A 25,497-nucleotide genomic window follows, 5' to 3' on the forward strand; every position below is an offset into this window, starting at 1 on the left:
AAACAAAAAGTAAGATGGCACGGCAGTAGAAATGTTAGAATCTGGGTAAACTTTTTTTTCTCTGGGGGGGGCGATCGGAGGATTTCTTTTGCAATAAAGACCCCGCAATTAAAACCCCTCAAGGCTACATTTGGACAAACCACCCCGGCAGAGGAGGCAAAAGGAGGACGATCGCCTGCGAATCGGGTTGCTGCAGATCGAGAACTAGTAACAATGCTGTTGTGCGCATTTCCAAAGGGGCAACGAATTGGGATTTCTTTGTCTGCCACTCGGAGCTAGTTCCCCTTTCATTTGTTGGGCAGGTAGTGGCTGGGAGCGAAAGCACTCACGGCGAGAGAACCAAGTTAAGGCTGTCAGAGTATTAATCTGGCCAGTTACCCATATTATGTCCGCACTTCGAAGAAAATTTGGTGACAATTACCAAGTAGTGACCACCTTGTCCAGTGGCTCTGGATTTAATCAGCCTCCCAAGAAAAAGAGGCAGAGGTTTGTAGATAAGAACGGGCGTTGTAATGTGCAGCACGGGAACCTGAGCGGCGAAACTAGCCGGTATCTTTCGGATTTATTTACCACGTTAGTTGACTTGAAATGGCGCTGGAATTTGTTCATTTTTATTCTCACATACACGGTGGCTTGGCTCTTTATGGCGTCGATGTGGTGGCTAATCGCTTATATCCGCGGCGATCTCAACAAAGCTCATGATGAGAAGTACACCCCTTGTGTTGCCAACGTCTACAACTTTCCTTCTGCCTTCTTGTTCTTTATTGAGACGGAGGCCACCATCGGTTACGGGTACAGGTACATCACTGACAAATGTCCGGAGGGGATCATTCTTTTCCTCCTTCAGTCCATTCTGGGCTCCATTGTGGATGCATTCTTGATCGGTTGCATGTTTATAAAAATGTCTCAACCCAAGAAGCGAGCGGAGACGCTGATGTTCAGTGAACATGCGGTGATTTCCATGAGAGATGGTAAACTGACTCTGATGTTCAGAGTAGGAAACCTTCGCAACAGCCATATGGTGTCGGCACAGATACGCTGTAAATTGCTCAAAGTAAGTGATACTCATACAAAGACAACGTGTGTTTCAATGATCTGTGCATATGTTCCAGATATCCAGGTATCTTAAAGTGTTTTTGCGTTTTGTACACCTTTACCACAAGGATTTTATATAGAATTTGGGAAAGGTTGGATTTATTGGGTTGCGTGGGCTTCTAAAAGATTATTTTAAAATCGACATCACAAGAGTCTTGTCAGGGGCTGTTTTAATGTGGGTGAGACCTCAGTACACATTTTCTGTAACATGCGGGCGGGGGTGGAATTATGATGTTCCAGCTAAGTATTTTCATATCGACGTTACAGGGTAGTTCATTTGGCTCATTACTTGCCATGTTTCCGCTTCACATTCATGCTACTTCACTGCGGGTCTAATTATTTTTTCTCCAAACCATTAATTACTGAACTGGCAATTTATTCCTCCTGGTTGGGAGAAAGAAATCGGTGTCACCCTGCCCCCCCTCCCAAAAAAAACATGCCTGCACATAAGAGATTCAGTTAAAAATCTTCCCATTGAGGGTACGGTGGGAATTCACTGGGACCACAGGATGCCGGGAGCAAAAGAAACTGGCAAATCAGAATCTATCCAACCCTGAGATTCATCCTGAACCCCCGTTGGCTTAATCCGTGTTAAAAATACACACATGTTTTCAAGTGTTTTGCACACGGAGCTCAAAACCCATTGGCGCACTAACTATTTTGTCCCTATGGATACAAGTGGATCCAGATACTAAAATCATAATTAGCCAAGCTGAATTTTTTTGCTTTTCTACCCACTGGTTTTCAGACAAGTTGCTTAATAATAATCAGGATTCCAATTTAGATTTACAAATTGACACAGCAGTTGAATGAATACCATTCCGCCTGTAAGCATCGCAACCAATAATGAAAATGATGGACTAACAATTGAATTGGGGGCCACTTTACATTCAGATCAAGCTGTGGTGCGAATGCATCGGTGATTACTTGGATATTTTTGTCCTTAGAGAAGAAATAATCAGATTCCAAACACATTAAAATGAACATCTCTCCAGTATTTAACTTTTAATACAAATTCAGTTCTAGCTATTTAAATCTTTTTTTTAACATATATGGTCACATTTACTGGCGGTCTTTGATTTGTCGAATCGATTTGCAGAATACTATAAAGCGAACTTTAGAAAGAAGCGCAGGTTAATAAGGTTATGCCACAACTATATGATCAATGACCATTTCCACGCCCACCCCCCCAAACGCGTTCAGATACGTGAAAGGTAAAAGATGTGCAGAGGAACTGGTTTAAGAATACGTAGGTATTTTAAAAGACTGACCACGGTTTGTCTCACTCTTTGGGATCCAGCTGCCGCCGTTGTCGACAGTCATTGCACTATAAACTTTGAAGTAGTTAATTGTTTGTGGTGTGGCAGAAACTTTCTCCGCAAACGGCACAAGTCGTGCAGCATGTAGACCATTCACGGTTGCTTAAAATGCTCGCATAAGCAGACCATTCTGAATTAACTGAGAAGATTGCCCCAAAGACGAGTTTTTATTCTAAATACTTAACTACAAATCCAGTAGGATAAATGCAGAACATAAGGTTCTTCGATTAGCGATTTTGCTCATTAATCTTCGATCGATAAGTGAACATCTTAGCAACTAGAATGTAAGCTTAACACGCTTTACACAGGAGTGAGTAATGTTTGACCGAAGCGCATTTGCGAATTAATACTTTCAGGACTTAACAGTTAAGGGTGTCGAAAAATAATCGATGATTTTCTGGATGGTATGCAGACTGGAACGTATTCAGGCGCGATCTATTACGTGATTCTGGCACAAAATGTTATGATTTCCACTTAAAAGTAATGTAATTCTTCTTGTTACACACAAACCCATTCCTTAATCTGGATCATTGAACATGAATAGAAAACGTTTTCACTCAAATTATTGATTGTGCAGCGGGTTGGCGGTGATGTAAAGCGCTTTCACAATGTCTTGAAGTGTAGCTAGTCCAATGTTGATGTCTTCTCTCCACGCTTGTCTAGTCTCGGCAGACGCCCGAGGGTGAATTCTTGCCCCTCGATCAACTAGAACTGGACGTGGGATTTAGCACAGGGGCAGATCAGCTTTTCCTCGTCTCCCCACTCACTATCTGCCATGTGATTGATAGCAAGAGCCCTTTCTACGACCTCTCCCAGCGATCAATGCAAACGGAGCAATTCGAGATAGTCGTTATCCTTGAGGGAATCGTCGAAACGACTGGTGAGTGAAACGACCTGCACTTTCAACAAAGCTTAAGTGCCAGCGAATCCCTTTGGGAATCGCACTGTGATCAAGTAACTGTAGAAGGAGCTAACGTTGTGTGATGGAACCACTAAAAATCAGCGTGGAAACGCAGGACATACCTTAGTTGGAACATTAATGCTGCAGATATGACGAATCAAAAAGGAAATCAACAAATTTAAAATTTCTGGTAATTAGTATAAATCAGTCAACCAATTATTTATCATTGTGAATAATCAAAAATAATTGCAGCATGTCATCAGATTCAGGATATTAAAAAAAGGAGTAATGGATTTCAATTTTAACTGAAAGCTAACCACAATGCCAATGGGCATAGCCCTTTCTGAGTGTCTCCACAAATTAATACTTTTTAATATCAAAATATTGCTAAATGCTATAAAACCAAGTTCTACCACATTAGTTCAAATTTCAATTACTTACTTTATCAGAAAATCAGCATGGCTCTTAAAAGTTTAATTCATGAAAAAATTAAATAGAGCCCGCAGGAGATGGGAAGATTATTGCTGTTACTTTAAGCCCTTTAATAATTTGCTTGAGTTCTACCATTTGATAATGTTGTTCGGTTTTGCATTATAAATGCAAACTGGTTTTGAAATACCCACAGTGTTCATAAGTATACTTTATCATGTTTCTGAGTTGCTTCAGGACTATGATTAGATGAGATACTTTGTGGGATTTTGTTTCCTTCAGAAGACAGAACAAATCCATTTGGGAATCATACGTTTTAAAAATATCTTACACCAACTTGCAGGGAGGAATGTTTTATTTCTTATTCAGCAGGTAGAAGATTGATGTCATGGAACCTGAATTGGAATTCTTCAAAATTTAGAATGGTATTAGTAGGAATAATCATATATAAAGTGCAAGCTGGGAGTGAAGGAGATTTCACAAAAGGTCTACTAATACACATGGATGAAAGATTGACGCACAACAATGTACTTGATTTTTTTTCACAAATCTTTTGAAATACTGTAAAGGGGCATTATTGTCACATTTTACAGTAGATGTTAAAGTATGACTGCTTCATCTATCCTTTTCTGAAAAAAATCTTTTAATTATTGCAGTCAAATATGTGACTATTTATTTTTCAATGCGATAATACTTCCATTAGAATAGTGGAAGTGGGATATTTGTACATTGTATTAACTGTTTGAATCCCATTATTCCATTAATGGCAATTTCAAGATGATTGTTTGTACTATGTGAATTTAAACCATTGTGTTGTAATGATGTTGCATACATGTGATGGAATCATATGATAAAATTTAGTTTTAGCATTGTAATATTTGTGTAAAAAGCATATTTGCCTAAATAATAATGTATGACAAAGGCACACCATCTTTATAGCAGCAGTTGTCTTGAAAAGTGTCTTAAAAGATACACCATCAGGTTGTTGGACAGAATGTACAAGACATGATTACTCATGCAATGTTTACCATTGCTTTGATTACCTTGGTAAAATTTACACATGGGCACCAATATTCCCCTTAAGATACACAGGCATATGGGTGCGCGGCTATGCTGCAATCTGGAATGTACTGTGTAGGGACAAGCAGGTTGTACAGTAGCAGTGTTTCTTTTATGATATGTTTAAATATGATTGCATGGCAATTTCATAAGGACCACTTAGTGCAACAGGCCAAGCACAAAAGAGGGAAATAAAGTGGACATTGACAGGCCTAACTGATGGCTTCAAAAAAACTACCAAGGGAGAAATTTAGTTCTATGCATCTACATCCTGTGATCTGGCTTGGATTTTGAAAACATGTTAGGTTGCATTCTTCTTTGCTTCAAATCCAATATGCATAATTCTTCTCAAATCCCAGGACTTTTGTTTTTAATCTTTATGTCTTCCTATGCCAGTGACGTCTTTTCTGCACTGTATGCTTTTTATGTGCTTATGCATTTTATTGTGAAGCCTGCTGCAGTATAATTCAGATTAAGAACTTAAAATGGGAATTCTTGATAGTAAACTTAGGTATTCCACTGCTGTAGCACTGCATATTGTTGATCTGGTAAATGGTGTTATTGCATTGTCAGTCCATATTCAGATTTTAAGGTTACAATGGCTGACTTGTCAGATATAAGGCAGCATTATTCTTGCTTCTCCCCTCTTTATAAACATTTAGAATTGATAGAAACCCACAATTTGATATTGAATGTTTCAAATTGGTTCAGTGCACATGTAATATTTCCAAATACTGCATTTCAAACAGTGATAACATTGATTCATTCGTGTTGAATAAAAGCCTAATCATTTTGGATTGATATGATAATTATTCACTTGATCTGATTTTGGTTTAAAAATCTGCCGTCATTTTCTATTAGGCACTGTGTAGATAGTACTATTCCAAGTCAGTGAAATAAATTTGCTTCTCCTGTTTGATTGGTCAGAATTGAAAAGCTTAAAAACTTTTCCAATATCAGCTGTGCTTGCAACACACTTGGTTTGATTGAGAGAATTGGCAAGAAAGAATATACCTTAGTTTATAGAGTGGTATGGTATGAATTATTCTTTAAATCAAAACTTGAATGATTCCCTTTGCCAACTGGGAAATGCTGAGTGAAACTGAACTATCCCCTTAATAATATTGAAGACATCAACATATACCACCCACAAACTTCTTGTGACAACTTTCTTAAATGTAACATGTAGATAAAGGCTTAGGATTGTATCACCTGTCTTCTATACCTGGGAAATTATTATATAGAACAATGGGAGATTCAAGGAGAATTTGTGAAGTAAGGTGGATTGTAGTATATATCAATACATTGTTGAATGATGTTAATTGATGTCTTTGGAAATTTGAAAACACAAAATAATACTGTTTATTAGTTGAATTGTACTTCTCAAATGTCTACATTTAATTAGTCAACAATGTGTCAATATTAATGCAGCACTGTAGGCTGAATTTACACATTTTTGACAAAGCTTTTTTCAAGTCAGATTCATAGCAACCAATCCACCGTAGGCCATGTTGATGTTCCTCATGCAATCTTCCATTTTTCATCTTATTAATTATACAATCTATCTCTTTGTTCCCCGTATAGTGGAATCACGGGTGTGAGAGGCAGCCATGTTTGTCAATAACTTAGCAATGTTCACCCCACTGGAGCTCCACGACACTTCAGCTGTGCCCTTCCTATTGCGGTCTTTCAGTGTTGTCTCTGAGGAAATGGTCTGATAAACATCATATGGCTACTCAGTTGGCTGTTAGAGTCCTGGAGGTGTCGGTGGATAGGGTGATAGAGAGGAAAACAGTGTTGTATCCTGTTAACCTGCGAATGAAGCCATAACACCAAACTCACCCAGCCTGGACTGAGATTGCAGCTGGGTCAGTATGGTGTGCCAAGTGAAATTCAAGGCACTGTAGTGTAGAAAGAAGGTTAATGATCTTCTACTGTCTGTCATGGACCGGACCAGACCCCCCAAAGTACAATGTGAAGATAACTAAGATCCCAACTCTTTTTTTAAAGACAAGTTTAAGGCGCTGTATTCCAGATATTCTTCAATTGGTCCAACACTAAACTTTAATCAAAACACACTTTATTCTTCCAACATACAACAAAATAAATTGGCATAACTTTACTCAATGGAAATACTGAAGATAATATATGATTTAACCACTAATCGTCAACTGTTCAGTTTTAGGCAGCATCCCAAAAACAAACCCTTTAGCAAAAATGCAATTCAGCAAAACAGTTATTATTCTCAAATGCTGTCCCTTCAGTCCAGAAGAAAGAAACACCAAAAGAAACAGTCTGCCCCTTTTTGACCTTTAAGAGGAAGTCTCGCTGTCTAAGACTTCATTCTAGCAACAGAGAACTTGCGCTTTTAGCTCTAACAGTCAACAGAAGCCTTCTCACTGACGGAAAGCAAAATTAAAAACTTTCCTGGGTCTGTGTGATCCCTGACCCCACCCACTCATGACTCTTTTACACTATTTAAAAGAAAATCACCCAGGGAGGACTCAGATTTACCAAATACCTGTCTGAAGGAGACATTTCGGCACCACTGTGACAACACCCCCTGCAAGAGAAACAAGACAGAACAGATCTCTTAAAGGCACAGTACGGTCACATGTTCAGAACAATAATTGTGACCATCTTCTCTCTGCTACCTCATACTCAGAGGGCTACCACTCTTTCCAAGTCTGCCACTGCACATGCCTATCATCAAGGCTCACAGACGACAATTCTCTTTATTGCATGCATCATGTACTTTCCCAAATGTCTTCTAAATGTTGTAATTGTACCTACATTTACCACTTCCTCTGGCAATTCATTCCACATGCGAACCACCTTATGTGTGAAGAAGTTGCCCTCAGGTTCCTTTTAAATCTTTCTTCCATCTTAAAAATATACCTTCTAGTTTTGAACTCCCCTACCCTAGGGAAAAGACCTTTGCTATTCACCTTATCTATGCTCCTCATGATTTGATAAACTTCTATAAGGTCACCCCTCAGCCTCTCATGCTCCAGGGAAAAGTGACCCAACCTGTCCAGCCTCTCCTTATAACTCAAACCCTCCAGTCCTGGCAACATTCTTGTAAATCTTTTCTGAATCTCTCCAATTTAATAATATCCTTCCTGTACACAGTATTCCAAAAATGGCCTCACCAATGTTCTATACAACCCCAACATGATGTTCCCAACATGTATACTCAATCGTCTGAGCAATGAAGGCAAGCATGCCAAACACTTTCTTTACCACCTTGATTATCTATGACGCAACTTTCAAAGAACTATGTACCGGAACCTGTAGGTCACTACGTTTGACAACACTCCCCAGGGCCCTACCATTAACTGTATAAGTTCTACCCTCACCAAAATGCATTGTCTTGCATTTATCCAAATTAAACTCCATCTGCCACGCTTTCGCCCATTGGCCCAGTTGATCAAGATGCCTTTGTAATCTTAGAAAGCCTTCTTTACTGTCCACTATACCACCAATTTTGTTGTCATCCACAAACATATTAACCATGCTTCTTAAATTCAAATCATTTATACAAATGACAAACAAAAATGGACCCAGCACCAATCCCTGCAGAATATCACTGGCCACAGGCCTCCAGACCGAAAAACAACCTTCTACCATCAACCTCTGTCTCCTACCATCAAATCAATTTTGTATCCAATTGGCAAGCTCTTCCTGAATCCCATGTGATCCAACTTTATTAACCAGTCTAGCACGTGGAACCTTGTCAAAGGCCTTATTAAAGTCTGTGTGGACAATGTCTATCACTCTGCCCTCATCCATCTTTTTGGTCATGTCCTCAAAAAACTCAACCAAGTTTGTGTGACACGATTTCCCATGCCCAAAGCCATGCGGATCATTCCTAATCAGTCCTTGCCTCTCCAATTGTATGTAAATCCTTTCTCTCTGAATCCCTTCCACCACTGATATCAAACTCACTGATCTGTGGTCCCCCGGCTTCTCCTTACAGCCTTTCTTAAGTCCCTCCCATTGTCTCATTGCAGGAAAATTTGGTTCTTTGCCCATACAGAAGCCTCGACAGTACACCAACTGATGTACCTGTAATCTCTGCACTTTTTAGACTTTAACCACAGGGCTGATTGTGCAGTCCCCTGAACCGTAATTGGCTGATCTCCTGGACTGACTGTTGTAGTACTCTCTAACTCATCATCTTCCTTGTCCGCACTAAGTTTGAGTTCGCTTTGACTTCCACACATGGCTCCTTGGTTGAAGCACATGCAGTGTGTTTTCTTCGTAAGCTGCTGGTACATGCTGTAAATATGACATTGATGTAACACAGTACTGTACAGCAGCATGTCCACCCTTATGCCTATTTAGTGCTCCAAAATCATGACAAGCTACCACTTCAGCTCATACCCCAGAAAGAACTACAGGCCATAGAGGCTGGCAGCCTCCAAGTAAGTGCAAAATGAGTGAGCACTAACAGTTAAAGAGCCATAAGATGCATCATGTATAAGTGTATGAAATGCGTATTTGCACCTGCACACAAAGCAACCTAGCAGAAACACACAAGGCATAATTGTCCCTGAGCCCCAACATGATGTCCTGAAGGCCCGAAGGGGCATGTGAGTTTGTTTGAAAACAGCTATGATGTTGGAGTGAGGCTGGTAGTTTGCTAATGCTGCCTTGCTGGAACAAAGGTTGGAGAGGATGGTATCAATGGAGCATGTAAGGATGTTGTGGTGAAGACAGAGTTGGATGAAGGCCTGGAGGAAAAATAGTGAGCTGCTGCCCCTAGGTATACTCTCTGACATTTGTGTTGGGAATTGACACTGTCCAGTTTTTCAGGAAGGAGAGGAGAATTGCTAAATAGTGTGAATTTAGCTAATAATGAGATGCATGGAAATAAAATAGTTACTGCTCATTAGCACAATTCAGAACTAGCTGAAAATTGGAATACTTTTCCTTATTATTGAGAATGTTTTTTTTCATTTTTACTGTACTTTTTCAAATTTCTCACTATACCACAAGAGTGGAAACTTCTGCCCTGAATATTAAAATGTAGACTTCCTGAAATAAAACACTACAGTAACCTTTTGTAAGTATTTAAATATTTCTGAAAAGCATAGCACTTTTCAATTTCTCACTAGAATTGTATAATATTGAGGTCATTCATAAACAGTTCTTTGATTTTTAAACATTGCATTGTATTTAATATGTTATATCATTATAATTGGTACCCAAATTAAAGAATTATCTATCCCTGTTATGTACTGATTGGTTCTGGATTAACGTCAAGTGCAGAAACTGACTGAATTATAGTAGAGATGAATGTCCACTGTTAAGATGAATATTACCATCAAGTAATAAATATATGATTATTTATTTACAATGAGTGATTCAGCTTGGGCAAAATAGGTGTATTGCACAGAATACATAAACACTGTAAAGTCTGAAAATATTTGATTGTTCTGTATTACAGCTATTGGCTTCACAATAGTAACTCTTGAAAGAGCAGTGACAGATGCCAAACCTTTATGCATTATACATAGTTTTTATTCAGGCAGAGTTTCAGTTACTCCTCTGATTTTCATTTGTATTTTGTGCATTCACTGTATCTTACATTTGTAAATTCCCTCTGAAGTTAAGTCATACTGTACTCCAGCATAATTCTGGAAGATAAAAATAATCTCAGTCTTGTCCACTCGAAACTGACTTCGGTTATAATCCTTTTCCTTGTTTCATCTTCATTTCAGACACCTCATGCATGCTTGTCTCCAAGTTTATACAATCCATTAATTCTGTCTGTCTTGGTTCCTGATTTGTCTAGTTGATAATTCTCAGTAGTTTCTCCCATCTAGTCTTCAACTGTTAATTTTACTACAAAATCCACTGTCTACTGTAACAATGCCTATCCATGCAAAATCTTCACCACTCAGGTCCTTGCCTCAATGTTTGCTTCCCTCATTAACCTATTCCTTTCCTAAAGTACTGATTTTCCTCCTTTAAAGTTGCTGTATTTACCACTGTTTAATGAATGTCTTGAAATTCAACTTTTCTTCTATCTTTTTGAGGTCATCCATTGTGCCATGACCAATAATCACCAACAGTTGGGAGACCAACAATTACAACCATATTCTGATTTAATACCTACAAATTTTTAAAGGGATAGAAAATTAACAATATTCCATGGTCATAAGTAACATGCAATGCTCTAAGGGTAGTCACTGTCTTTTACGTTTTATCACCCAAAGCGAATTAAAAAGAATTTATGTTTGTGCTTTCAATGGTAACCAAAATTCCCCTAAAAAAAATACTTTTCTAAATGTTTGTGCTTGGGTCCGTTCAATTCTATTGTGCATTTACAGCATTTGTAAAAATCTGCTTGCGTTATCACGAGAGCATGAAGGACTAAATGCATTTCTCTCTTTCTGGATCTTCTGGTGTTCTTAATCCCATGCTACCTCTCCTGTATGTTGTTTGATTGGCTAAACTATGCCTCTTTATACTACCTCTCTGTAGTCCTGAATATAATCAATTATTTCTTCACTTTATGGGGTGGCATGGTGGCTCAGTGGTTAGCACTGCCGACTCGCAACGCCAGGGACCCGCGCTCGATTCCAACCTCAGGCAACTGTCTATGTGGAGTTTGCACATTCTCCCCATGCCTGCATAGGTTTCCTTCGGGTGTTCCGGTTTCCTCCCACAGTCCAAAGATGTGCAGGTTAGGTGGAATAGCCATGCTAAATTGCCTGTAGTGTTCAGGGATGTGTAGCTTAGGTGGGTTATAGGGGAGTGGGTCTGGGTGGGATGCTCCAAGGGTCGGTGTGGATTTGTTGGGCCAAAGGGCCTGTTTCCACACTGTAGGGATTCTGTTTCATTCACCAACTTTTGTCATGGCTTACTCCAGTGACATTGCCTTCTTCTTGCGAGTAATGGCTGCATTTTCATCCTCATTTCATCAGTGTTCTCACCCTTCTTACACCTTATCTATATACTGTGCTTCCTTTTGGCGTCAATTTTCACAAGCATGATTCCGATATAAACAGCCTGATGACTATACCTTTAATTCTTCACATTCGGTTTGATTCCACCAGTTTCCTGCATATAAAAGGAATAAGAGCAAGCAGGAAACAAGAAACTTGTTTTTTCCCTTTGAGGCATCAAGACACACAAGATGCAACAATTCAGAGATACCAATGGCCCTCCCCTTCCCTCTGACTCCACTCCCTCCCCCAACCCCACCTCCTGTCGTGTATTCACTATCCCTCCTGACCTTCCGGTGTCTGATGCTGAATGTTTTGTACTTAGTAAAGGTCTCAGTTTTATCCCTCTGTGTCCCCACCTTAATGAATTTCAGGCAAAGCGTGACGTTGAACTCTTATTCCATCGTCTTCTCCTCCATGCTCATTTCTTTGGACAAGAGTCTTCTCCCCGTCCCACAGACCCCTTTGTCAATCTCCAACACTCTCCCTCCACCTGGACCTTTCTCTCTGGCCTTTACCTGCACTTGATCTGTTCATTCAGAACTGTTGATGTGATATTGGTCACCTCAATTTCTCTGCCCACACCACCCCTCCACACCCAACCCACCCATTCCAACCTATCCTCCCGGGAACTGACTGCACTCTGTGCTCAGATCCAATCCTGACTTTGTTATTAAACCTGCCAATAAGGGTGGTTGTTGAACTCTGGCGGACTGACTTCTACATTGCAGGGGCTGAGCACCAGCTCTCAGATACCTCTTCCTATTCTCCCCCTGGACTATGACCTGACGATGGATAATCAGGGCATTGTGTCAAATACAGTCACCAACCTCATTTCATCTAGTGAACTCCCCCCACTGCTGCCTCCAAGCTGATAGTCACCCAGCCCTGCACAACTTGCTTCTACTTCCTTCCCAAAATTCACAAACAGGACTGCTTGGGCAGACCCATTGTTTCTGCCTACTCCTGCCCTGCAGAACTTATCTCTTCCTACCTTGACTGGGTCTTTTTACCCCTGGTCCAATCCCTGCCCCCTTCCATCCATGATTCCTCAAATGCTTTATGCCAGTTCTATAATTTCCAGTTTGCAGGCTCCAGGTGTCTCCTCTTCACCATGGACATGCAATCCCTTTATATGTCCATTCCCCACCAGGATGGCCTCAGGGCTGTCCGCTTCTTCCTGGAACCAAAGCTTGAACTGTACCCATCCGCCACCAGTCTCTGCATGGTCGAGTTCATCCTCACCCGGAACAACTTTTCTTTTAATTCCTCTGATTTTCTTCAGGTCAGAGGGGTGGCCATGGGTGCACGCATGCAGCCCAGTTATGCCTGTCTCTTTGTGGGGTACGTGGAACATTCCTTGTTCCAGTCCTATTCCGGCCTCTGGCCGCAACTCTTTCTCCGCAATATCGCTGATATCATCAGTGGGACCTCCCTCTCTCACCCAGAATTGGAAAAGTTTATTGATTTCGCTTCCAATGGGGCGGCATGGTGGCTTAGCGCCGCACAGTGCCAAGGACCCAGGTTTAATTCCAGTCTCGGGCGACTGCATGGAGTTTGCACACTCCGTGTCTACGTGGGTTTCCTCTGGGTGCTCTGGTTTCCTCTAACAGTCCAAAGATGTGCAAGTTAGGTGGACTGGCCAAGCTAAATTGCTCATAGCATTCAGGGATGTATAGGTTAGGTGGATTACTCATGGGGAACGCAGAGTTATAGGGATAGAGTAGGGGTCTGAGTCAAGACGGGATGCTTTTCAGAGAATTGGTGTGGACTTCTCAGGCCTGATGGCCTGTTTCCACACTTTAGGGATTCTAAGCAATTTTCACCGTGCTCTCATCTTCACTTGATCCATCTCTGAATTCTCCCTTCCCTTTCTTAACATGTGTGTTTCCATTTCTGGGGCTAGACTGGCCACAAATGTCCACTCTAAACCCACCAACTCTCATAGTTACCTGGACTAAACAACCTGGCAGCCTGCTTCCTGTAAAAACTCTACTGCATTCTCCCAGTTCGCCCATCTCCGTCACACTTGTTCCAATGACGCCAACTTCGACAAGGGAGCCTCCGAAAAGTCCACCTTCTTCCTCAACCGAGGATTCCCTACCAGTGTGGTTCACAGGGTCCTCAACCAGATCCGCCCAATCTCCTGCACTTCAGCCCTCACCATCTCTCATTCCTCCCACAACAACGATAAGGCTCCCCCATGTCCTTACCTACCATCCCAGCAGCATCCACATCCAGAGGATTATTAGCTGCCATTTCCACCACCTCCAGTGGGATGCCACCACCAGACAGATATTCCCCTCCCCTCCCTTGTCAGCCTTCTGCAGGGACTGTTCCATCTGGGGCAACCTGGTCCACAGTTCCTTCAGTCCCAACCAACTCTGCCCACAGCCCCATGGTACCTTCCCCTGCAACTGCAGAACATGCAACACCTGTCCGTTTGCCTCTTCGCTCCCCAGTATTCAAGGGCCCAAACACACCTTACAGATGAAGCAGCCTTTCACCTGCACTTCACACAATCTAGTCTCCTGCATTCGTTGTTCGCAATGTGGTCTCCTCTAAATTGGGGAAACAAAATGTAGACTGGGTCACCGCTTTACAGAACATCTACGTTCTGCTCACAAAAAAGACCCTGAACTTCCAGTTGACTGCCACTTCAACACATCACCCTATTCCCTGGCCAACATCTCTATCTTAGGCTTGCTGCAGTGTTCCAGTGAAGCTCAGCAGAAGCTGGAGGAACAGCACCTCATTTTCCACTTGGGGACTCTGCAGACTTCTGGACTCAGTATCGAGTTCAATAACTTTAGGGCTTGAGCTCTCCTATGTCCTTAACCCAGCCTCAACAAACCAGACCACGTTATCACACAGTCTGCTATTACATACCACTCATTGTTAGCCATTAATAGTCCCCATTAACAGATATTCACCCTCCCAGGCAGATTGTTTTCCATTCCTTTGTCTAACTGTTCTTCTCTCTCTTTGAACTATGTCTCCACCTACTGTTTACTCCTTACCCACTCCCTCCACCCTATCTTCTGCATATAAATCAAAATTTTCCTAGCTAACATCAATTGTGAGGAAGAGTCACTCGACCCAAAATATTAACTCCAATATCTCTCTGCAGATGTTGCCTGACCTGCTGAGCTTTTACAGCAATTTCTATTTTTGTCTCTGATTTACAGCATCCGCAGTTTGTTCGGTTTCTAAGAACAAGTAGGCATAGGTTCAAAGTGATCTGCAAAAGAAGCAATGGCGAAATAGTTAGGGTATGCACTACCTGAAAGTGTCTTAGTGGCAAGTTCAACTGAGGCATTCAAGAGGGCATTGGATAATTATTTGGATAAAAAAGAAGTGCAAGGGTATGGGGAAAAGCAGGCGAATGGCACTGTTGGATATCAAAGATTTATAACCATTTCACTGAAGAATTTTCTCCTCATTTGTTATCTTGAGGCCATCCTGTTACTGGTGTCATTGTGTTGTGAATTGAAACCCCTTCTTCCCAAACCAACCTTTGAGCAATGTCTTTAACTTTCTAATCTTTCCATATTCTTGGTCTCATGCACATTAATGTGTGGCTCAGGTAACCATCCAGGGATTATAAGCTTTGTTCTGCATTTTAATATGGAACCTTTAGAACATCATTCCTAGTTGTTTATTCTTTCAGGGCATCTGTGTGTCATTGGAGAGGGTACCATTTTTTCCCTATTCCTGACTGTCCATGAGAAGGTGTTAATGAGCTGTTTCCTTTAAACACTGCAGTCATTGGGATGTAAGTACATGCACGGTGCTGTTAAGAATTGAATTTCAGGATTTTGACCTAGCAACAGTGAAAGAAAGACTATATAGTTCTAAGAAAGGATGGTGTGTGGTTGAAAGGAAACTTATTGGTAGTGGTGTTCCAGTGTACCTGCTCCTTTTCTTCTTCTAGGTGGTTTCAGAAGATATCTAGTCTCCCTGCTATAGGAAAGATGTTGTGATATTTGAAAGGGTTCATAAAAGATTCACAAGGATGTTGCCAGGTGTGGAAGGTGTGAGCTATAGGGAGAGGCTGAATAGGCTGGGGCTATTTTCCCTGGAGTGCTAGAGGTTGAGGGGTGACCTTATAAAATCATGAGGGGCATAGATAGGGTGAATAGCTAAGGTGTTTTCTCCAGGGTAGGAGAGTGCAAAACTAGAGGGCATAGGTTTAAGGTGAGAGGGGAAAGATTTAAAAGGGACCTAAGGACAACTGCTTCACTCAGAGGATGGTGCGTGTTTGGAATGAACTACCAGAGGAAGTGGTGGAAGCATTACAGCATTTTAAAAGACATCTGGATGGGTACATGAATAGGAAGGGTTTAGCAGGAGATGGGCCAACTGCTGGCAAGTGGGACTAGATTAATTTAGGGATATCTGGTCAGCATGGATGAGTTGGACCAAATGGCCTGTTTCCATGCTGTACATCTCTATGACTCTATGACTCTATATCATTAATGGGCATTTGATGAGTTACCACAGAGTATCGCATAGTTGTCTTGCACTGCTTGCCACTGTGCATTGTGGTGGTAAGTGAATTTTTAAGGTTGTAGATGAGATGGCACTCAAGCAAACTGTTTTATCGTGGATAGTGTTGAACATCTTGAGTGTTGTTGGAGCTGCTCTCATCCAGGCAAGTGGAGAGCATTCCATCACACCCCTGACTTGTGGCTCATAGAGGGTGAACAGGATTTGAGGAATTAGGATATAGATACTTGCCTCAGAATTCCCATTCTCTGATTTGTTCTCGTAAGCACAGTATTTATATAGCTGGTGCAGTTCAGTTTTTGCTCACGGACAACCTCTAAGATCTTGAGAATGGAGGATTCAGCATTGGAAGTGCCATTGAATGTCAAAGGGAGATGGTTAGATTTTCTCTTGTGGAGATGGCCTTTGCCTGACACTTATTTGGTGCAAATGTTATTTACTGCTAGCTCATATCTAAATGTTGTCCAGATTTTGCTGCTTACGCACACACACTGCTTCAGTATCTGAGGAGTTGCAAATCATAGAATCAAAGAATGGTTGCAGTGCAGGAGGAGGCCATTTGGCACATTGTGTCTGCACCAGCTCTGTGAATGAGCATCTCACTTTTTGCCATTTGCCCATCTTCACCCTGTAACACTGCACATTGTTCCTTTTCAGCTAATCATCTAATTCTCTGTAAATATCTCAACTGAAGCTACATCTGCCAAACTCTCATGCAGTGCATTCCAGACCCTAACCACTCATTGTATGAAAAGGTTTTTCCTCTTTTTGTCTTTATTATTTTATAACGTATGAATTGATTCAAATCACACAACTCGAGTTTCATGCTTATTTTGCTGTGGTCCTGCTATCACCATGTAAAGAAAAATAGCCAAGCCGCAATGAAAAATTGAGTGTTTATCACATTGAAATTGTGATTTAAAAAATGGTACTATACATTGTGCAAACAATAATGAACCTATTGCTGGCCTTATGATAGAGCGAATGTCATTGATATTCCCAACTGAAGATGATTTACCTCCAACAACCATGATCACCTTCCTTTGTGCCAGATATGACACCACCCATCAAGAGCAATTCTCCCTGATTCCCTTTGACTCGAGTTTTGCTAGGGCTCCTTGATACCACACTTGGTTAAACTCTGTGTTGACGTCAGGGGTAGTCTCACTTCACCTCTTGAGTTCAGATTTTTTGTTCATATTTAGACTATGTCTGTAATGAAGTGAGGAGCTGAGTGACTCTGGTGGAAAGCAAAATAAGCATAAGTAGCCAGTTATTTGTGTGGAAATGACACACAAAAGCATTACTGATGATACCATCCATCACTTTGCTGATTGAGTGAAGTCTTATAGGGCAGTAATTAGCCAGGTTAGATTGTCCTTTTTATAGCGAGGATGTGCCTAGCAATTTACCAAATTGGCAGGTAGCTGACAGTGTTTTAGCTGTAATATAATAGCTCTGCTAAGGCATGGCTAAATTTGAGCACAAATTTTTATTTCTACCTCAAGAATTGTTGTCAGGATCTATAGCCTTTGAAGTGTCTAGTATCTTCAGCTTTTTATTGATATGAGATGGAGAGAGTTGAATTGGTTAAGGACTGGCATTTATGATATGCACAATATCAGGAGGAGGTAAGATAGACCATCCACTTGGCATTTCTGGCTGAAGATGAATGAAGATACAGCAGGCTTGTCTGTAGCATGGCTGTTCTGGGCTCTTTCATCATTGAAAATGGATACATTTGTGGAGCTACCTCCTCTGTTTAGTTGTTTCATTGTTCATCACTATTTATGACTGGATATAGTAAGACTGAAGAGCTTGGATCTGATTAATTCGTTGTCAGATCACTTAGCTGTCTATTGCACACTACTTCCACTGTTTGGAATGAGGTAATTAGAATTCTAACTTCACCAAATTGACATCTCGTTTTTACGTATGCATGATGCTGCTCCTGGCATGTGCTTCTGCAGTCTTCACTGTAACAGGGTTGATCCTTGGCGTGATGGAATGGCAGAGTTGGGAATATACTGGGCAATGAGTTTACAGATTGTGTTTAAATACAGTTCTGCTCCTTTTGATGACCCACAATGTCTCATGAATGCTTAGTTATGAGTTGCTAAATCTTTTTTATATCTATCCTATTTGGGATGACGGTAGAAGCACACAACATAATGAAAAGTATGATCAATGTAAAGATAGGACTGTCTCCACGAGAATGACGCAGTGGTCAATACTACCAATATTATCCTGGTCAAAAGCATCACTGACAAGTAAATTGGTAATGATGAAATTAAGTAGGCCTTTCCCCCTTGTTTGTTCCTTCACAACTGCTGCAAGCCCAGTCTAGTTGCGATACCCTTCTGGACTTGACAAGCTCAGTCAGTAACAGTATTATGGAGCCATTTTTGGTGAATGACATTGAAGCCCTCCACACACTGCATATTCTATATCATTGCCACCCTTGGTGCTTCTTCTATAGTGATTCATTGGCTCAGATACGGGTGGAGAACGATTGGTTGGTAATCAGCAGGAGGTTTCATTTCCATGTTTGATTCGTGAGATTTCTTGGGGTACAGAGCCCATGTTGATGACTCTCTAGTCGACTGCCTCCGAACTGCATCCAATTTCGATCTTTTTTGACTTTATAGCAGTTTGTTAAAACTGACTGCCTTGCCAGCCCATTGAGAGTTAGCCACATTATGTAGCCAGAATCACATATAGGTCAAACGCAGATAAGAATGTCTGATTTCCTTCCCTAAAGGAAATTAGTAAACTACATGGGATTTTGTAACAGTTGACACAAGTCACCATTACTGGGACTAGCTTTTAAATCCAGATTTATTAATTAATTTAAATCTCATCAGTTGCTGTGTTGGGATTTGTACATTAACCTGGACCTCTGGATTGCAAGTCCAATGACATTAACAACCTCTAGTGGCTCTCTGTATACCTCTTTAATGAATTCAGAATATTGATGCTTATCAATAGATCACTTCAGAGCTTTTCTGTGTCCTATCTCTGTAATAGTTTTTAACTTATGATTACTTAAGCCCTTAATTTTAAATTCTCTGCCAATCTTTTTCACTTGATCAACTCTCTTTACTATCTCATAGATCCTTAACTGAATTTTCTTTGAAGTGGGATGCGATGGTCTAGTGGTATTATTGCTGGACTGTTAATCCAGAGACCTAGATAACATTACGCCATGGCAGATGGTGGAATTTGACTTCAGTAAATATCTGATCCAATGATGACTGTGTATCCATTGTCAATGGTTGGAAAAACCCATCTGGTTCACCAATGTCCTTTTAGGGAAGGAAACTGCCATCCTTACCAGGTCTGGACTACATGTGACTCCAGACCCACAGCAATGCGGTTGACTTTTAACTGCCCTCTGGTCAATTAGGGATGGGCAGTAAATGCTGCCTAGCCAGTGATGCCCTCATCCTGTGAATGAATAAATGAACCCCGCACAAGGGTTGAAAGCAGAGGACACAATACAGTAGGCAGCAGGGCACAGGCTGCCTTTGGCCAATGTCAACCAATTAAGTGGATGTCAATGGAACAATTACCATCCCTATCAAAGATAGTGGCTCATCTCCAAGAGCTCCCAATCCAATCAGCTGACAGCTCAGCAGATGCAGTTGAGTTGGCTCTTGCTGAGGCTGCAGTATGGCAGTTTATCAATGGAAGTGCGTTAGCCAGATGGAGATAGCAATTAGTAGGAATGCTTCTCAGTAGATAATATTGTGCCCTGGGTATAGTCATTGCCATCAAGGGAGTTGCTCCATGGGAACCCACCAGATCAAATGGTAGGTTGGCCCTGTAGACAAGGATAATTCTTTTGAATGGGGAGTAGAAAGAGACATCAGAAGTTTGTAAGCACAGAAGTAATGGGTAAATAGAAAGGAGAGAGTACGGAAAAAGAGAGACCTGCTCCACCTGGACAGGGCTTCAATTGAACTGCAGTGGGACCAGTGATCTGGTGCGCTGAAGGATGGTGCACACCACACAACACCTTCCCATGCCATTTTGCTAGCCATCCTGCTTCCCAAATCGCTTGTAAAATTCATTACCACTTTGACCATAATTTTAATCGTTCTTCTTAATCTTTCTCATCTACAGTGTCACTAGTGTGAAACACATTCATCTTATAAACACCAGGAGACATTTCGTGAAGTGTGTTATATAAATGTGAAGAGCTAATCAGCATATATTTCAAAAGAGATTATTTTAATATGTTATCAGCATATTTCAGGAAGATTTTTAGTCAATGCAGTACTTTCATATTTTTACCAGATGAGGTCGCCATTTTTGAAGGAGATGGAAGAATGTACTGATCCCACAAAGTAATTCAGGGGATTTGTTCTTGACCTGCACGTAAAAGTTCAAATTTATTACAATTCTTGACACCTCTTTCTAATACATAAATTATGTTTTAATTGTTGGCATTCTAATAGATTAAATAAACTCTCAGTGATAATAGGGACTAGCAAGGAATATGATGAATACTGCCAAAAGTATAGTGATGTATTTTGGATCGTAATTTAGTCTTTTTCTTTAAATTAGTGTCTTTTCTAAGTTAAAACGGTATCTTCTTGTTCTGCATCTGACGACAAACCAGAGGGTAATTAGTCCTAAATTACAATGAACTACCAGCTTGTGGTATTTTCCCAGATGACCAATTTGGGTAATTTGTGGTATTTGCCACCTCTACCAGTATGTGGTACTGGGTAGGCGTTGTTTGAGGTAATTCACTGTCATAATCCTCCTTTGTTTTTGCATGATCTTTGGCCCATCTAGTGATTAGTCAAATAGATACAGTACAATAGAGTATCCACAGAACAGCCACTGTTTTAGATAAGAAGCATGATAGCAATAAGTATAAGTTTATTTGGTCAGACACAATTACATGGACATTGGGGACTTTGTTATGGACTAGACGAAGCCTGCTCAAAATATATTAAGAAGATAGCCTAGACCTTGAATTTTTCTTATTTTTAAAGGTAAGTGTCCCGGATGCAAGTTGATTGCTCAGGCTTGAAGCAAGAAACACTTTATTCTCACACTATGTTTAACACCCAAACAAAGTAAGAATAAAAAGAACTAGCTTAACTGTAACGGTATTGAAATACTTAACAAGGTATATATGTAAATTACCTTTGATCAGCTGTTTTAAGATAGTAACATGCCAAAAAAAATCTTTGAGAGAGGCAAATTCAGTAAAATAGATTGTCTCACATACAACGTTTCTCCAGTCCGGGAGGAAAGAACATCAAAAGAAAATTCTGAGAGAGAGAGAGAACTCAAGCGTTTTGCTGTAGCAATGAGAGATGTATAGCAGCTTTCAAACCTCAACAACTGAAAATAAAACTAAAATCCTTGTTCTGTGGGACCTTGACCCCACCCCTTCATGCTGCTTTTATTGTTCCAACTTTAAAAAAAAACAAGGCCTCATAAGCTGTTTACTTCATTCGCCTGGAACAGACCACTCGTCACCTCTGTCTCAACCTCTGTTCATTAATAAAAGGACAAAATACACCTCTTAAAGCCATAGTGTCATCACAACGTGCACAGATGTATCTGCTCGTTCTGAAAGCCAGAAGTCCTTGATTCCTCCCACAGATAGTACATGATGTCACAATACATGGAGCCAATATAACATGAACATTAACCTCTTCAGAACCAATCCTTTATACATCACCCCCGAACTTTTAACACCACAGTTGACCCATAATGCAATTGTATCTATAACTATTTTACATTTATCTCACCTCTCCCATATCCTTCAAGTGTTCTGATTTCACGAACCTACGCAGTCTGGATGTTTCATGATTTTCTTAGACATGGAAGAATGATGAGTCTCTTGTTTGAGAACTGTTGACTCTGTTTCTGATCTGTGGATCATTTCTCTGCTGGAGGATGTTTTAGCTCCTAGATATCCTTTGCAGATGACTTTGTTCTTTGTAGATGTCATTATTGATCCATCACCTCATCTGGAAAACCCTTAATCTCTGGAATTTCCTGCTTTGAAGACAGCTGCTGTGTTGAAATAAATATTTTATTCCTTGTAGTTTGCTGAATTTCTGGATCAGTCAATTGCTAACTAATTAATTGGACAAAGTTTTTTCTGCAGAATTCTGAATGCATGGACCAGTCAGTTTCTTCTTGACAGCGCTCTAGGATCTTTGCATGTTAGTTTGGTTCCCATGGAATAATATGCAGCTCAACCTCCTTGATTTATTGATCAGTCCAGATGTCTTCAGTTGCCCATTGTTGTTACTTGACCAGTAATACAAACTTTTCCAGATTCTCAGCCATATCTCTCAACAATAATGCTGCTGTATCATTGCTTGAGCTGTTCTGAAGAAGTCATATCAGTCTCAAAATGTTAATTTTATTTCTCTCTCCACAGATGCTGCCAGACCTGTTGAGTTTCTCCAGCATTTCTTGATTGTTTTGTACCCAGTGAAAAGTTCCACACCAGGAGAGTTTGATTAGAAATCTTTATTAGTTATTCAAAACTGAGAAAGTGAAAGGTCTCATTTGTGTGGCAATTTAAGATTCACTGCTCACAGGACCAGAGCTGAAAAAAAGGCAGATTTGATAGTGAAGGGAAATATAACTGGTTAACTGTAAAGTGATGGTGCTGGGGAATAGATGGATTTTTTTTTCAAGTATTTCAGAATTTTTCAAACTGAGTTCTAAGTATGTAACTTAGATTGTATTATTTTAGTTTCATTTCTCATGTGTAATAAATTTCTGTTTTATTGTCAAAACCAACAGTGCAGCCACATATGCTTAGTTACGATGAAACACACCACATTCAAAAACAAACTATGATCTAGTGTGCCAGATTTCATTCTGGGATCTAACTTGTCTTGTAGTAATATCAGATGGGATCAAATAGCTTGCTGAACCTGCATGCTAGCTTTGAGTAACTTATGAACAAGGTCTCTGAGGTCTTATTGTAAATCAACTCTTTCCAATACCTTACCATTTAAGGAATACTTGGTATTTTCATTTCTTCTACCAGAGTGGATAACCTCACGCTTAACCATATTATATTCCATCTGCCATGGTTTTGCATATTCACTCAACCTGTCAAAATCCCCTTACATCCTCCTCACAACTCACATTGCCACTTAGTGGTATTCTGCATTTGGAGGAAGCCAGTTATAAAGAAAATTACAGCACAGGAACAGGCCCTTCGGCCCTCCACACCTGCGCAGATTATGTTGTTGATTCCTATTGCACGGGCTGCAGCACTGACTCATCACGGAGAAACAAAATGAATCTGTTTCATTTGTCACAAATGGCTTCGGTCACAGTATCGATGCATTTGTGAGTGGATCATTGAGAAATCCTACGCAGGTGCCTCATGGCTCTCTGGAAGGAACCCGTCACATAAATGTTCGGTGCAGCTCTGATGTTGATGGCTGCCGGGATATGTGGCCAACCTCTCCTTCAGGTCACGGGTCCCACTTGAACAGTTGGCCTATTTCAGTCAGTGTCCTGGGATATCCTCAGCCTGCACCAACCCTGTGTCTCACTCATCTGGAGGAAATGTTACCGAGAACAAAAGACTCCTCCACATCTTGAGGGTCCCTCCATCTTTAATCTTGACATGTGGAGGCTGTTCGGCTTCTGTGGCAGTTTGCTGCTGGTCCACGGCTTGCTAGTGCATCTGTTGCCCCACATCTTCATTCCATGGCAGCATCAGTGACTATCACAATCACTGTGGCTGGGTCCATCAGTCACAATCACAATTAATCTGTGTTGAGGACATAAGGAACACTGCAACCTCTTAGTAATGAGAACAGTCAACTGTTGCATTCCGTACCAATAATTACTTAATGTACACCTCAGTGGATTGAGGCATGGAGCATTCTGACAAGGAGAGCCATGCCCTGAATCATCCTAACTGTTTGACATAGGACCATATTTAACGAGTGCTCCTCCTGTCATATGATAAACAGATAGCTTTAGAGTCTAAGTCCTGCATGCGTATAGAACCCTTCTCCTGCTGACCCCACTTCACCCATGAAAGGCATCATCATTGTATTTAAGAGAGTCTTGTATTGTACTTATGAGTTGTATTGGTCAGAGATTCAGTTCTGTGCCTCTTTGCACTCCAGGATGTCTTGCATTAGCTGTGTGCATTGTGACCCCCAGGTTTTTCATTTCAGGTCATCTATGATTACTTCTGTTTCACAGGAATGTCCATCTGCAATTTGCAAGGACCAATGACATGGTTGACATTGTGTCGAGGTTCCAGTGTTGAACTGGGGTAGACAAGGTCAGAAGTCATACTTCACCTGACAAAGGAGCAGTGCTGTGAAAGCTTGTGATTTCAAATAAACCAGTTGGACTATAACCTGGTGTCATGTGACTTCTGACTATGGTTGACATTAGCTGTGACTAGCATTTGCACCCACATACTTGTACACTGTGCGGATTTCATATGCACAATTTCATATATATGTTTGCAAATTCTGTGAATCTGCATTCAGCATATACATGTTTAACACAACTGCCTTTCAAAGGCCCTCCCGTCACTCAGAAATAGAGCCCATTTTTTAGCCATGAAACTGACATTGACTCTAGCCATTTTCCATCCACAGGACACTTCTAGAAATCACAGAAGGAAACACAAGTCGCATTGGACACTGAGATTACTAGGCTTGACTTGGTCGCAGGTCTTTCCTCTGAGCCTCTATGTCCCTTTCTACCTAGTATTTCATGGACAGTCCTTGACTGAATAACTACATATCCTTGCCCTCCGTGTCGAATTGAGACTCCAACTTTGTTCTAACCCACTGAGCCCTATTACTAGAGTTTAGAACAGAGAACAGTATAGCACAGTACAGGTCCTTCGGCCCATGATGTTGTGCTAACCTATTATCCTACTCTTAGATCAAACTACCTTACATTCCCTTCATTTTACTATCATCCACGTGCCTATCAAAGAGTCGCTTAAATGTCCTTAATGTGTCAGGCTGCAGTACCAATGCCGGCAGCGCATACCATGCACCCACCACTCTCTGTGTAAAGAACCTACTTCTGACAGCTCCCTTATACCTTCCTCCAATCACCTTAAAATTATGCCCCCTTGTAATAGTCATTTCTATCCTGGGAAAAAGTCTCTGGCTATCCACTCTATCTATGCCTCATCATATTGTACACCTCTATCAAGTCTCCTCTCATCCGTCTTTGCTCCAATGAGAAA

At 40.9% G+C, this 25,497-nt stretch overlaps 1 protein-coding gene across 2 annotated transcripts in view; it reads left to right on the plus strand.

Annotated features, from left to right (window-relative positions):
• The first annotated feature begins 307 nt into the window (after nucleotides 1-307).
• kcnj3a (potassium inwardly rectifying channel subfamily J member 3a) overlaps nucleotides 308-25,497 on the plus strand; it is a 258,338-nt gene continuing 233,148 nt past the window's right edge. Inside the window, exons 1-3 of one of the 2 annotated variants that reach the window (XM_048599350.1) lie at nucleotides 308-1,054; nucleotides 3,078-3,294; nucleotides 4,114-4,354. In XM_048599350.1, coding sequence (XP_048455307.1) covers nucleotides 386-1,054; nucleotides 3,078-3,294; nucleotides 4,114-4,301 — 1,074 coding nt within the window. In that variant the 5' untranslated portion in view covers nucleotides 308-385 and the 3' untranslated portion in view covers nucleotides 4,302-4,354. Of the gene's footprint in view, nucleotides 1,055-3,077; nucleotides 3,295-4,113; nucleotides 4,355-25,497 lie in introns of those variants that run through there. The other variant, XM_048599349.1, reaches the window with a different exon arrangement.

The sequence above is a fragment of the Rhincodon typus genome, chromosome 7 (genome assembly GCF_021869965.1).
Source record: "Rhincodon typus isolate 14 chromosome 7, sRhiTyp1.1, whole genome shotgun sequence".
In the NCBI taxonomy this organism is placed as follows: Eukaryota; Metazoa; Chordata; class Chondrichthyes; order Orectolobiformes; family Rhincodontidae; genus Rhincodon; species Rhincodon typus.